This window comes from Talpa occidentalis, unplaced genomic scaffold (genome assembly GCF_014898055.3).
Source record: "Talpa occidentalis isolate TD23 unplaced genomic scaffold, MPIMG_talOcc4v2.1 talOcc4.12, whole genome shotgun sequence".
Taxonomy (NCBI): Eukaryota; Metazoa; Chordata; class Mammalia; order Eulipotyphla; family Talpidae; genus Talpa; species Talpa occidentalis.
Window position 1 is genome coordinate 34,507,204 of NW_023601212.1, and position 15,256 is coordinate 34,522,459.

At 35.4% G+C, this 15,256-nt stretch overlaps 1 protein-coding gene and 1 long non-coding RNA gene across 6 annotated transcripts in view; one reads left to right on the forward strand and one right to left on the reverse strand.

Moving 5' to 3' along the window:
- KBTBD3 (kelch repeat and BTB domain containing 3) overlaps window positions 1-11,816 on the forward strand; it is a 20,144-nt gene extending 8,328 nt beyond the window's left edge. For 2 of the 3 annotated variants that reach the window (XM_037505698.2, XM_037505699.2), the window contains exons 2-3: window positions 3,796-4,040; window positions 8,119-9,914. In XM_037505698.2, coding sequence (XP_037361595.1) covers window positions 3,808-4,040; window positions 8,119-9,721 — 1,836 coding nt within the window. In that variant the 5' untranslated portion in view covers window positions 3,796-3,807 and the 3' untranslated portion in view covers window positions 9,722-9,914. Of the gene's footprint in view, window positions 1-3,795; window positions 4,041-8,118 lie in introns of all 3 variants that reach the window. The other variant, XM_037505697.2, reaches the window with a different exon arrangement.
- Window positions 11,817-11,887: 71 nt separating this feature from the next.
- LOC129145478 (uncharacterized) overlaps window positions 11,888-15,256 on the reverse strand; it is a 39,703-nt gene continuing 36,334 nt past the window's right edge. For all 3 annotated transcript variants that reach the window (XR_008551085.1, XR_008551084.1, XR_008551083.1), the window contains one exon: window positions 11,888-12,301. This is a non-coding gene — a long non-coding RNA (uncharacterized LOC129145478). The remainder of the gene's footprint in view (window positions 12,302-15,256) is intronic.

Consider the following 15,256-nt stretch of genomic DNA (forward strand, 5'->3'; position numbering starts at 1 on the left):
TTTTTTTTTTTTTTTTTTTTTTTTTTTTTTTTTTTATAGAGGCATGCTTTATTTATTTGTTTGCTGGTTTGTTTGTTTTGTTTATACTTGCACTGGGTACAGTCAGAAGCGCGGGAGGGTGAGAGAATTCACCAGAGCCAGAGCGGGGAGCAGAGCAGGCAGAAGGACCGAAGTACACTGCTGAGGGGAGCAGCGGGCGGCAGGAGAAGTCTGCACGCCATGTGGGACCCTCCTCCGGTGGCCGGGGAGCAGCCGGGGATCGAAACCGGCGCCACAGAGCCCGGGCAGCTTCGCAACCCAGCGCTCCAACCGCTGCGCCACCGGGGAGGCCCATTTTCCCCCACTTTTTAATTGTAATGTTTCTTTACTGAGTTTGACATTTCGTTTTATATTCTAGATACATCTTTTATCAGATTGTGTTTACAAGTATTTTTTTCCTGGTCTGTAGCTTATCTTTTCATTCTTGCAACAGGGTTTTCATAGTGTATTATGAAATTTCAAAGTTTTTAATTTTGATAGAATTCAATCTATCAATTTTTCTCTTTATGAATTGTGCATCATATCTAACAAATTATTGACTAACCCTTGGCCTTAACTATATATTCTGTCCACTGATTTGTGTGTTGGTCCTTTCTCCAGTGTCAGTCTTTTTTACTGCAGATATATAATAGTGGAATTTGAAATCAGAAGACTTATTATTCATACTTCATTAATTTTATCTGTAGCTATGAAAAATTCTGAGATTTTAACAGGAATTGTATTAAACTTCTTTATCAGTAGGGGAAGAATTGATATCTTTATTATGTTGATTTTTCCAATTCATAAACAATGCACGTCTCTACAGTAAGGTCTTTGATTTTTCTTGTCAGCATTTGTAGTTTTCACTGTGCAAATCTTGTATATGTTTTCTTAGATTTATACCTAAGTCTTTCTCTCTCTTTTTTAGCAAGTGATATTATACTTTAAATTCTGGTTTCCATGTGTTCATTGCTAGTTTACAAAAATACAATGATTTTTGTATGTTGATTTTATACTTTGGTGGCCAGTGCTTTTGGTACTATGATGACTAGCTCTTGTAAGAATGTTTATCCTTGATGTTTTTCCTAATCTTAGAGCAAAAGCATCCAGTCTCTTATCATGTGGAATAATGTCATAGGTAGTTTGGTAGATTTTTTTTATCAAGTTGAGGAAGTTCTTCTGTTTCTTGTTGTTGAGTCCTTCTTATGAATAGGTGTTGGATTTTCAAACACTCTTACTATATCAGTTCATACAACTATGTGACTTTTTTTCTTAGTTTGCTACTCTGGGGGATAATGATATTCCGACAAACCCATTTGGTCATAGTACATAATTTCTTACATATTGCTGAATTATTTTTCTAATTTTTAAAAAGATTTATTTATTTATGCATACAGGAACTGGGGTATAAGCCAGAGGTGCGGGGAGGTGAGAGGTTTCACCAGAGTAGGGAGCGGAACAGGCAAATCCACTGAAATACACTGCTGAGGGGAACTGTAGGCGAGACAGCAGAGGACTGCTGTGCCGTGTGGGTTGCTCCCTGGCCAGTCAGGATTGAACTCACACTGCAGTGGCTGGTGATATCTTCATAGCACTGTCTTTCACCCCTGCGCCACCAGGGAGGCCCTATTTTTCTAATTTTTGTATACAAAGGATTACAATACTTCACCTATACATCAGCTATCCAATGGAACTTTTTATGATGATGAAAATGTTCTATATTTGTGCTATACAGTACAGTAGCCACTAGACCATGTGTATTAGTCTGCGTTCTCCAGAAAAAACAGAACCAATTAGAGATTGCTAGCAAGCTTGATGATAGATTGATTGAGTGATTGATCTATTCGAGAGGAGTGGTTTACATGACTGGAGGCTAAGAAGACCCTATCTGCAGTGAGTAAGCTGGAGAGCTGATAATATAGTTCTACTCTTGAGTGCTAGTCCAAGGCAGTATGAACCTTATGTCCCAACTCAAAGACAGAAATGGTCCTTTGTTATTCAATCTTTTTTCTATTTAGGCCCTCAGTGGATTGCATATCCCATTCCTATTAAGAAAGGCAACATACTTTATGAATTCAAATGTGAATGTCATCCAAAAACACCCTCATAGACATACCCAGAGATAATATTTAGTCAAATGTCTGGGCACCCTGTCTTTGACACATAAACTTAAACATCACATTGTATGTGCTTACTATTTAAAATATGGCAAGAGCAACCAAGGAACTAAATTTGTAATTTTAAGTAATTTAAGTAACTACACATAGCCTGAAGTACTGTACTGGGCAACAGAGTACTTATATCTCTGGCCTAGAATAGAGTTTTGATTGGTGCCATAGGATTTCTTCTCCAGAGTCTAGCTTCCACCTGGCCCCCTGGAACACTCCCTTTGGGAGAACCAGGCTGCCTACAAAGTCTCACTACCCCAAGGCTACCATACTATGAACAAGTATAAGCTAGCCCGATAGATAAGTGCATGAGGACACAGAGATGGTTCTATCTAACCATCTCATTTGAAGCATCAGAAATAACGAAAGAAGAAACTTGTGCCTCAGTCAGGCTCAGATAAAGTCAGCCACAGCTGCCATCTGATTCTGGACATATGAAAGCCCCAAGCAAGAACCTACAGCTAAACCAACAGAACCATGAGAAATAATGTTAAGGGACAATTAGGGTGTTTGCAAAAGTAATAGTTAATCAGATAATCACAAAAGAAATAGACTAAGAGTCAAAGTTCCCTATTTATCTGACTCTGCTAGTCTACAGTCTTCTTTTCTACTTGTACCTCACTTCCTTGCTTTTGGTGCCCAAACTTTTATCCTTGAAACTGCATTTGCACTTTGGAAAAATCATAATGATCTGAACTTCAACTCTGTTGGATTTCTGACCTCATGTTTAAAAAAGCTTTTCTTAATAAAAGGTTTATACTCTTTTCCTTCCTGCTTTCAAACTAACTCGAACCAATGCTTGTCTTTTTTTCCCTTACAAAAAGCCTTAACTAGTTAATACAAGCTAACACTCTGATCTTTTTCAATCGATTCTCTTTTAAAAGTCTCTTTTAAAAGTCAGAAGGCATATACCATATGCTTCATGATCAACATTTGGACAAATTCTTTGCTACCAAAAGAAAATGTATGGGGGGCCTCCCTGGTGGTGCAGTGGTTAAAACCTCAGTACTATCAAGCTATTGCCAGCCACTGCAGCATGAGTTCAATCCCATTCAGGGAACTGACCTACATGGAACAGCAGACCTCTCTAGTCTCTCCCGCTGCTCCCCTCAAGCAGTATATCTCAATAGACCTGCCTGTTCTGCTCCCCACTCTGTCTCTGGTGAATCCCTCTCACCCCTCATACCTCTGGCTTACACCACAGTTCTTATATGCATAAATAAATAAATCTTTAAGAAAAAGAAAATGGTTGGGAGGGGAGAAGGATGTGCTGGGTATATAGCCAAGCTACTGAATAAACAACACTGCTGCTTGTAACAGTAAGACTAGTCACGTAGTAAAATCCTGTATAAGCTACTTATACAATGTACAGATTTTGCTGTTTAACATAATGGTAAGGCCTTGAATATTATCTTTCAATAATATACTTTTTATTCCACTGAGCTCAGATTTAGCAAGTATTAAATATAATGAAAAGTTATTTAGAAGGCTTACTGTCATGATTGTAATTACTGAGCATTTTTTGTGTAATTAACACTTAAGAGGGCAATTTTTGGAGTCTGCCAATTTCATTGATTCTACTACATCAATGATATATTTTTCATTCCAGTTCTAAGAACAGATGGAATTTGCTATGGATAATTCATTTGATCTTAATCAACGAAGCTCATGTAATGGAATTCCATCTGAGAAGAAAAACAACTTCCTTGTGTCAGAAGATCATGGACAGAAAATCCTAAGTGTACTACAGAATTTTAGAGAACAAAATGTCTTTTATGATTTTAAAATAATCATGAAAGATGAAACAATCCCATGCCATCGTTGTGTATTAGCAGCATGCAGTGACTTTTTCAGGTACTTTATATATTTATGCCTCAGATTTTATTATTTGGATAATTATTTTTTATAACTACTCAATTTCCCCTCCACAGTAGCATGCACAACAATAATTTTTAATGCTTATTAAAAGCTCCTAGAGTAATGATTTTTGAGTATGAAAAGTTAATACGACTATTTTGAAGGCTCGGGTCTTCCCAGGGTTGTGTTTCTCAAAGCTCTGTGGAACATTATTAATCCTTTGAAATGTTCTGAAAAAAAATGTTTTGATCGGGGTCATTTTTGTTTGGAGGATCCCTGCACTGTATCATTTAGAAAAAGAGGAAAGGACAGATTGATCAAAGTTCAAAGACAATGAAGAGTCTGAGACTAAAATAAATTCCAGTCTTCCATGTATAGATTATCACGGGAGAGGAACTTTAACCCAGATTTAAAAATTTCGCCTCTCTTTGGCAAGTTATCCCTAAAATGGAGAAAAATAATTCCAGAAGCACTTCTAGAGAGTACCCAAATTATTTTCGTCCTCAGCAACTTTCTGTATATAATTTGGTTTCCCAAGTAGATAATCCTGTAGGGACAGGCCTCATCACAACACTAAATCCACCGTGATCACAGCAGGTTTCTGAAGCTGCCAGTTAAGATCAGACACCTGCCTTAGAACCATGGTAACCCTATTAACGTGATACCATCCTGGTAGGCCTCTCGGTGAGACATAGGCCTCTCAGTGACATCTGGCTGTCAGTCCTCCTAGTCACACTACAGTAAACTTATAGCCTAATTGCAGTATTTTGCATAATGTTCCATTTTGGAAGCAATTTTTCTTTGAAGTAAGCAGGGTTTAAAACTATAATGAATTAACTTGATGTTAACAGAGTAAGATTTAAACTATACAGAGGTAAGTTAATTTATACTGGTTTTACTTTTTTGTCTATCTCCTGCTTTACTACCAATATATAATTAGACTTTACCTTTATTGCCCTGCACTGAAACTGCACTTCATTCAGCAAAAGTTGTCTACTACTTGCTAAACAGAGGTTCCTGCTGGGTTTCCAGCTTTGCACTGGGGAGCAGTGGCTCAGGGCTGCATCAGTTTCCTGGGGGCAGGAAGGCTACAACAGTCTTGAACAGTTTGCCTAAACAGGCTAGATGTTTTCATCTGTACATTTCATTTCTTCTTCAGGTAACCTGTTATTCAAATTCCGCTGGAGCCCTTGCTGCTCTTACCCTGTCACTCAGTTTCCACTAGTTTCTTCCCACCTCTCTTCCAATCAGTTTTCTTCCATGGGACTCTTTTTTTGCTCCCTTCCCTTCAAGTCACTTCAGCATCACAGAAAGCTGAACACTACACTGGTTAAGGACTCGGCCCCTTATGATCCATACACTAAATCTAAATCCCAGCTCCACTATCTACTAGATGTGGCCTTAGGCAACTTACTTCCCCTTTTCTGGCTCTAGTTTCTTATTTGTAAAAATAATAATAATAAGGTAATAAAAATAGAACCAGACTCATAGAGTCAGTATGCTTTTGAACTATTGTATAGTAATGGTTAGGAGTGTCCACGTCATTTGATTAGTGTCAGCTGCTGTTTTGCCCATAGTACTTGTTCTGCTTACTCTTAGCTTTTTATGGATCAGTTTTAAATGTTTTATTCTTAGAACAATCAATTTAAATTGTTCTACCTGTTTTGAAGTTTTATAATGACCTATATTAAATATCCTTTATTATATGTTTTACTGATGAGAACCCAGTTCACATAAGAATACGTATACATAAAGATAAAAATTCTGTCACTTACACTTTTGTACCAGAAAGCCACTAAATCATAATATTTGTGTTGTAATCTAACTCCCTGAAGTATGGGGAGGAAAAGCATAAAACAGAAATAGCAGGAGAGCACATAATATATGATAAATGCATTTTACAATGTTTTTGGAAAACAAAAATTACTATTGAAATGCAAAGTCTTTGGAGACAAGACTGAAAAAGAATCACACATTGTGTAACATTATATAACCACTTTCTGGTAACATGGTAAATCTGAGACAGTGAGACAGATGTTAACAGGATACTTTAAAGATGAGTAGGATGAAGTATAGAGCTATGATCTTGTGTCTTCTCAGAAAATGTGGAAGCTGATTAAAAATACATAGACTCTGCTAGAAAACACTTTTTTTACAATAATGATAACAGCTGGTACTTTACATTAACTCCTTTACTCAGTGGAATAGATACTACCAGTAGATCCCTGTTTTCAAATGGAGAATTTGAAAGACATTGCAGTTAAATCTCTCTAAAGTCACACAGTTAAAAAAGGGATAGTTGTTCAGCAGGCAATGAGGTTCTAGAGGCCATGCTCTTAATAGTACCCTCAGCTGACTGTATATATCTAATAACACAATTGTCACCACAAGTTAATATTTCTAAGTTGTTATACATTACTGTAATACTCTGCCCAACATGTGATGTATGTAATTTTGGGAACTGTTTGTTTTTATATTGGCCTAGTATGAAGGCATTCTTACATTCTTACATTCTGCATTTCTAGGGCCCCTTGTATTTTTCAGTTGGATGCTAGTGCATCTTTAATAACTTTCATTACCCTCCAGGGTAGACTCGAATCACAACCGTGTTTCCTTGCAGAGTTTTTGGCATCTGCAGGCACTGCTCACAAGTGTCGCTGCATAATATTAAATACAAACCAGTATTAAAACCAGAAACAAACCATTTGACCTTCAGTACTAATGAATGGTCAATGGGCAGTCTAGCTTCTTTGTTGAAGCTCTTTCCACGTAATCTCCATTTGTTTGTTCTACTGACAGCTGTTGCATCAGCAACACTGCAGTGATAAAGAAAACAGGGGTCATGGAGCAGGTTGTAGGATGCAGTATGCTGCTCTATGCAGGATGCTGGCCTTTTTATGACAGAGAAGGTGGGTCAAACTGAACACTGTATTTTGGGCTTTAGGGAGGGTAAGTATACACCAGACTACCACCCATGGCTCTAATCTTATTAACAAGGTGTTCCACTGATCAGTCCCTGGGGCACAAAGCACATGAGTATTGCCTCAGGGTGATCAAGCATCCTGCTCTTGTCTAAGTTGAAAGGAGGCTTATATACTACACCCACAGACAGCCACTATAATGGGTTTGTTTAAATCATAAAAATGGATGTGTAAAGTATAAAATTTCTGTTTCGTAAAGTTAATATAAGTACAGGGTAGCAATACTTTTTTTTTGCCAAAGTCAATAATAAAATACATTTTAGCCACTTGCCCAAACATTTCTAAATAATTTATATTTTTGTTAAGTTGGGCATCCAGATTTCCCAATTCCTAAGATTCTACAACTTTGCCATGTAGAGGTAAGTTAGAAGTTATTATGAAGAACATTCAGATGATTTAATTATTCAAATCAGGAGACCCATCTTCATCTATCCTGAAAACTTATTTTTAGCCTTTCTCTTGTGGCTTAGGGTATATTTACTACACTTAGAGAATCATATTTCTTTTTTCCTAAAACTCTATGAAATGTATGTTTTTAGACCTGTTTTAATTTTCTTTTACTTGGTGGATTTTCCTACATTCACAGAACCATTGGCAACATGTTTCACTACTGCCAAATTAAAACTATGTTTGGAAGACTTTCAGCTCCTAAACCCAAAAGTGCATTATGTATTTTACATAATTTTAATTATCAACTGCACAGTTGATACTAATTATCACATAAACAAAGAAATTCTGTCATTAGAGAGATTTTACCTGAATTTTATGAATAATTTATAAGGACATCAAATCAGTATATAAAATTTGAATGTTTTTACAGTCTTCTTTGGATTAATTGCTGTAGCCCAGTTATAATTTTTACAATCTCACAATGTTAGAGTTATATAATATATAATCTGCAGATAAATAATACGGTATGTAACTATTCTATGTATTGAAATGATTTGTTAGGATGCTTTTAAAATACATGTTGCAAATATTTTTTAAAATCAGCCTAAGGGTAAAGGAGGATACCTCTTTAAAGCAAGCTTGAAAATATCTATGGAATAAAATGTTCCTGGTTACTTGTTCTTCTGTGTTCTCTATTTTTACAGGGCTATGTTTGAAGTAAACATGAAAGAAAGAGATGGTGGAAGTGTTACCATTACTAACTTGTCCTCCAAAGCAGTAAAAGCATTTCTTGATTATGCCTACACTGGAAAAGCAAAGATAACTGATGATAATGTGGAAATGTTCTTCCAGTTGTCATCATTTCTTCAAGTTTCCTTCCTATCCAAAGCTTGCAGTGACTTTCTAATAAAAAGTATTAATCTTGTCAATTGCTTACAGTTATTATCTCTATCAGATAGCTATGGCTCTCCCCGTTTGTTTGATCATGCATTATACTTTGTACAACATCACTTTTCCTTATTATTTAAGTCTAGTGATTTCTTAGAGATGAACTTTGGAGTACTGCAAAAATGTCTGGAATCAGATGAATTAAATGTTCCTGAAGAAGAAACTGTACTGAAAGTTGTCCTTAGTTGGACTAAACATAATTTAGAATCAAGACAAAAGCATCTGCCTCATTTGATTAAAAAAGTAAGGCTGCATCAGTTACCTGAGGAGACACTTCAAGACTGTCTGCTCAGTGAAGAGGGTTTACTCAAAAGCACAGGCTGTTTTGACACCATCATGGATGCGGTCCAGTGTGTGCAAGGTTCAGGTGGACTTTTCCCTGATGCTCGACCCTCCACAACTGAAAAATACATATTTGTTCACAAAACTGAGGATAATGGGGAGAATCAATATACATTTTGCTATAATATTAAAAGTGATTCGTGGAAGATACTGCCACAATCACACCTGATTGACTTGCCAGGATCTAGTCTGTCTAGTTACGGAGAGAAAATGTTCTTGACAGGTGGCTGCAAAGGGGCATGTTGTAGAACAGTGCGACTGCACATTGCGGAATTGTATCATGACGCCACTGATCAAACCTGGTGCTACTGTCCCGTCAAAAATGATTTCTCCTTAGTGTCAACGATGAAAACACCAAGAACCATGCATACGTCAGTTATGGTTCTCAACAGACTCTTTGTCATAGGTGGAAAGACGAGAGGATCTCAGGAAATTAAAAGTCTCTTAGATGTTGAATCTTACAACCCTCTTTCCAAAGAATGGGTGTCTGTTAGCCCCTTACCCAGAGGTATTTACTATCCTGAAGCAAGCGCGTGCCAAAATGTAATTTATGTCCTTGGCTCAGAGGTAGAGATTACAGATGCCTTCAACCCATCTCTTGATTGCTTTTTTAAATACAATGCTACAACTGATCAGTGGTCTGAACTAGTAGCAGAGTTCGGGCAGTTTTTTCATGCAACACTAATTAAAGCTGTCCCGGTAAACTGCACACTGTATATATGTGACCTTTCCACCTATAAGGTTTATAGTTTTTGTCCAGATACTTGTGTTTGGAAGGGTGAAGGTTCCTTTGAATGTGCAGGCTTTAATGCAGGTGCAGTTGGAATTGAGGATAAAATTTATATATTAGGTGGTGATTATGCACCAGATGAAATCACAGATGAAGTGCAGGTATACCACAGCAGCAGATCTGAGTGGGAAGAAGTTTCACCCATGCCAAGAGCCTTAACTGAATTTTACTGTCAAGTGATTCAGTTTAATAAATACAGGGACCCATGGTTTTCTAATCATTTCTAAAAGTAGTACGTGCTTACGCATCCTAAAACTATTTGAGTCTTAGAAACCTACAGTAAGTGTCAACCATAATTGTTGGTGAAAAGGTCTTTGCATCTTAAAATGTCCCTCTGCTAGTGAATTACTATGACTGTAATGTACGCCACTTATGAATAAGGAGTTCCAAGAAACTTAAAATGTAAAGTACATTTTAAGAAAAATTATATTGAATAATCTTGGAAATTCAGAATACTTAGTATTTTCCTATGTAAGCAAAACTCATATGCTTTGATGTTTTCATTTTTAAAGTACTTTATCAATGAAAGACTAGTATAAGCAAATCAAAGTTAACAGGGGAAATTTCTTTAGTAAAAATGAATTATTTATACTCGATTATATGAGGTGAAAAATAAATTAGAGGTGAGAATTCTACCTTATTACTACAGGTATAAGAGTTATTGAATTCTTTCTGATCTTTGTTAACTTCTTTTAAACCCTTTTTTCACCATTTATTTGATCATAAATTTTTCTAAAATGTGATACATTTCCCTAACCTAAATTGCACTAAACATGGTCCAACTAAGATTCAGCTCTTCATTAAGAGCATAAGATATCAAGTTGCAAAGCCATAATGCCATTGGTAATTACTGACATGATGATTCTACTAGTTCTCACTGTTGGTTTATTTCAGTATCTAGGAGTATTGTATTTCTCTTTATATTTTCTGGCTCAAGCTCAGTAAATTAACACTCTTGATTTCACTAGTAGTTCTAAGCTACACTTGACTTGAGTTTATCTTAACATGTAAGCTGTTGAGTGAAGTTTTTGTATTCTGGGGTGGTAGTCCTAAAATACCTTTCTGTCATTACCTGTTTCCAATATAGTTGAGGATGTATGGAAAGTTGCCCCCTAGATAGGTGGGTCATTAATGTCACATTTCTCAAGCTTTTAAATGTTCACATTTGAGTTGCAGAAAGAAATTTGGGGGGTTTAAAATAAACTAGTACCCTATCAATATTCAGTGATGATACATACCAACTGTAAAGAACCATGCTAGATTACCACATTAGTAAATTATTCATAGTGAATTCTTTTCTAAATGTAAAAATGTGACTGGGCTTTTGGTATTGACAGTGGTCTTTGCAGCCTGCTTCTGTTTAGATGTTTCATCAACTTTAACCCAAAATGATAGAATGTTAATCATTCATGTTCTCAGCTAAGATGATTCTGCCTTATAAGATGATATATTTCTTTAATCAGTTTTAAAGATATAAACATAGGTTTTTAAGGCCCCCGATTTATATCTCAGGTAACGCATATATTTGATTTCTCTGGAATGAAATGTAGTTTCCCACAGTCTGCAGTAAGTGTTAATCTGTTGTATATATTCTTTAGAAGTGTGTTTTTACATGGAAATATACCTAACTTTAGAAGTGTGTTTTTACATGGACATAGACCTTTAATTCTAGCATATAGATATATACAATCATAAATTTCAAACATATTTTTCAAAATATTAATAGAACAGATATTAGACTACATTATCATGCATTTTCCAAATCAAGGACTTTCCCTACTCAGATGATAGTTGTTTAGAATCAGTGGCCTTCCTTTCCACCTACCTTAATTGGCTTTTCCCTTTTCTGTGTATGTGTGTGTAAGAGAGACTTTGAAAACAAATTATTTGAGAAAAGCCATAATAGAATGGGTGACCTATATGTGGATTTTCTGAATTGCTTAAGCATATGTAAAGTATGTTAAAAGTAAATATTGTTTTAATCACTGACTCTAGGAATTGTTAATCTCTTCCAGAAAGAAGAAACTAAAACAAAATAGTGTCCCTTCCTCATCTTATTTCATTATTGTATCATCTCGATTCCCACCTCTCATTGGCCATTGATTTATGGTAGTATTTCTAGGAATATCCTTGTTTTCAAGGCCTGGGTGGCTCCCTCTACATTTGATCTAATAGAGTTTCTAATTCACAAGGTTTCCTGTCTTAATTCTACAATTGCTGCAAGTTACTTGTTAATATTTTTACTTATTGCCATCCCTTTACATCCACATCTGAGTGCTGTTCATCAGTTACAACTGTGAGAAAAGTGCAGTCTAATCATTAAACACCAAAATGTATTTACTGTTCTTTTTTTACTTGTCACCATAGCAACTGGTGCTGGTGCTGCACTAAGTTCCATTAATAACTGATCTTGTTCTCATTTTGCATCATCATGTAAAGGTAGTGTTTTTATTTGATCTAATTTGCTTTATTGAAAAATGATTATGTTCAGAATTCTCAATGAATTCAACCACAAACACATAGTCCATGAGTAGTGGTTATATTTTTCTGACCTTGCCAATCACTGTGACTTCATTATCCATGGACCATTAATACTGAGGGCTCACCCTCTGCTCTGGATCTCTGACATGCCAGTATCAATGATGTGTCAAGTCTATCACAGTAGGAGGAGCTGTACTTCCTGATTGTAAGGTTAGGTTCAAGAGGATATACCATCTCTTCATCTATGGCTTTGTCCCTTGGTCTGTTTTTGTTTTTTTCTTTAAAGTCTGCCTTCCTTTCATTCCATTATCATCCTTCTTCTAGTGCTACAGGTTAAAAGACAAAATAATTGTGCTCATTATCCAGATTGCTATAATTCTTGTGGATAAATTGTGTTTAACATTTCTAAATTCTTTATTATCTGTTGAGGTCCACTATATTTAAATTACACACACAAACACACAAAAGCTACTACTGTAATGTTTTCTAAATTTGAATGTAGGTATAGAGCATTACTAAATATATAAAAATATTTAAATTTAACATCTATATAAGATCAATTCCTTGAGAGAATTTTAAACCTGATTTTAAAGGTAGAGCACCTTTTGTTCATTGATGGCCTGTGAGACAAAGCAGTATGAAAAGTATTTGCATAATCAAAATTAACTATATTCCCATGTCACTCTACTCTGGTTGTAGGAAGAAAGAAAGTCTTTATCACAGCAGTCTTCACTACATGCAACCCTTGAAAGCTAGAATATTATTTGAGAGCAACCACATGCTGCAACATGATTCCATTTTTCCCAGCTGTCAAGAAGCATAATTGAATATGTGTTCAGCGTACCTAGCTCAAGGTATTATGACTGAAAATGCGAATAAAGTAAAAAGGGAATCATCAGTTTACATTTTGATATTTGGAAGCAAAAAATGTAATTTAATGTAATGATTAAGTATATAGTGAATACACTGTGATTTTTAGTTCATCATTCTCAGTTTAATTGAATCCGGTGTTTGAAAACTCTTGAAATTGAATGTGTAAAACACAAAATATCTTCTTGTGGGCAGCTTAGAGGGAGATCTAAAAACAAAGCCTAGAACTTATAAGGAATCAGATTTCCATTCAACATAAGAAACAACTTTACCCCACTTTATAAAGCCATATTTTATAATAAGACTAGTTATCAGAGACTGTGGCAGATGATGAGCCCAATAAATTCCTTTACAGGAGTGCATGACCAAAGATCTGTACATTTTATTCACACAATTTGATCTTCACAGTTTTCTGACATATGACTGCTTTCTCTTCCAGTTTACTTAGCATTTGAGGCATTCTGAGTAACTTCACTTCCGTGGTTCTGCATAGTCAAAACTTAATAGGACTTGAGTCTTGAAATGACATCATTTTTAGAGCACTTTTATTGGAAGGAATTTGTTCTTTTTTTTAATCATTCAGGGAAAAATCTATAAAAGGTGCTGACATTTATTGTGAGCTACTAATGGGGATTTTTCCTTCTATCCTGCCATAGATGCACATTTGTTTTATACTGAATAGAAACTGAAAGACTGGTACCTAAAATTTTCTCCTGAAATATTGTTATTTTTCTGCAAATGTAACAATAAAGCTAAATATAGTATTCAAGTTAAATATATGATTTGAAAGAAATCTTTGTCTTAAAAATCCAAATGAATTTATAAATTAAGTTTGATGATATTTCGATGCCTAATCAAAACTAATACCTAAATAGGGAATTTAAATCACAGGGTAATACTATTACATACTTATCAAAAGACAACTGTTCTATATCATAGTCTATTCAAACTTGAAAATAACCTCAGAATCTATTATAGTTTCTGACCTGGTATATTAGTCCCCTCTGAATTCTAAAACACCCTTGGCAGATTAGAACTTTTTTTTTTTTTTAATTTCAAATTCAATATATTCAGGGCTAAAGAACTCACTACCTTCATTTTTAAACAGTTCCATTACAAAATTCTTCCTGATATTGAAAGCAGTTCTGGCTCCCTATATAATTTCCAGCCCTTGGTCCTCAGTTGCTATCTTCACAAGCATTTGAAACAGTAGCTCCTCTAAAATGAAGGTTCCTTTTCCTTCTTGTTCAAATGACGAGCACATCAAAGTCTGCCATACAAAACAATCAGGTCACATACCTTCTGCTTTTACAGTTGCCTCAGAGAATTAATCCTAAAGCTGTTGCCTTTTGATGGATTCAGACTGATCAACACGGCAGAATCTTTTGATAATCCTAACACTTGACTCGCTTAACCAGTTCTCTGGCTCTTACAAATCCAATTTGAGCTAGAGCTTTGCTGTGTCTCTTTCCTTCCACCCCCATCAACGTAATTGCAAACATTTTCTGGGAGAAGACTTCTAAAGTCAAATGCTTATGCCTTCCAATCGTTTGTCACTTCACATGGCTTGAGAATTTTAAAAACACATCGAAAGACAACCCTCCCAAAAGTAGACAAGGAACCAAAGCAGTCACATCACTGGTGGTTAATGAAAAGATAATGTGCTCATCAGTCAAAACAGGCCAACCTTTGGTAATAACTTAAATATGGATATTCATCTGTGCTGATCATGCAGGTAGGTATAGCATGGTATTTCCAAAAACAATGTCATTGTTAAATAACTCTAAGGGTCAGGTAACTTTATTCATGACATCCCTAGCCATCCTGTCTAACTAGCTCAACAAATTATGCCACTAATTCCCAGGGTAACAAGGTTGCTGAAAAAACTCAGAGTATAGTTCTCTGAATATCATCTGTGGTGTCAATTATTTCTTTACATATCTGTCTTATTTAATTGGAAGCCCTTAAGAATAAGAACATATCTTCATTTCTGTATCTATTCATTAGTACAATGCCTGCACACAATATGGTAACTAATAAAGTGATATTTCATGAGACTTAGTGAAGCAAAATGTATTTATCATCATATTGTTACTGAGTGGTCTAACAGAACTGCACATTTTCCAACTTATTTTCATTTGCAAAGGAAATTATTTTGATTTACCATAGGATTTTATTGTATTTAATGTTGAGTGTTGATTCTTTCTGTAATATTTGATATTTTTCTCATCTGAAAAAACTGAGTTAAGTAGCTTATATATCTTCAGATTTTGTTAGTATTTGGAAAAGTTAATAATGAAACATTTTGAGGGAGTGAGATTGCATTATACAGTGTATTGCACACCTTTAGAAAATATGTACAGTTGATTGTATACTTGTATATGGGTATAGTCGGTTCTTGAAAGTGTAAC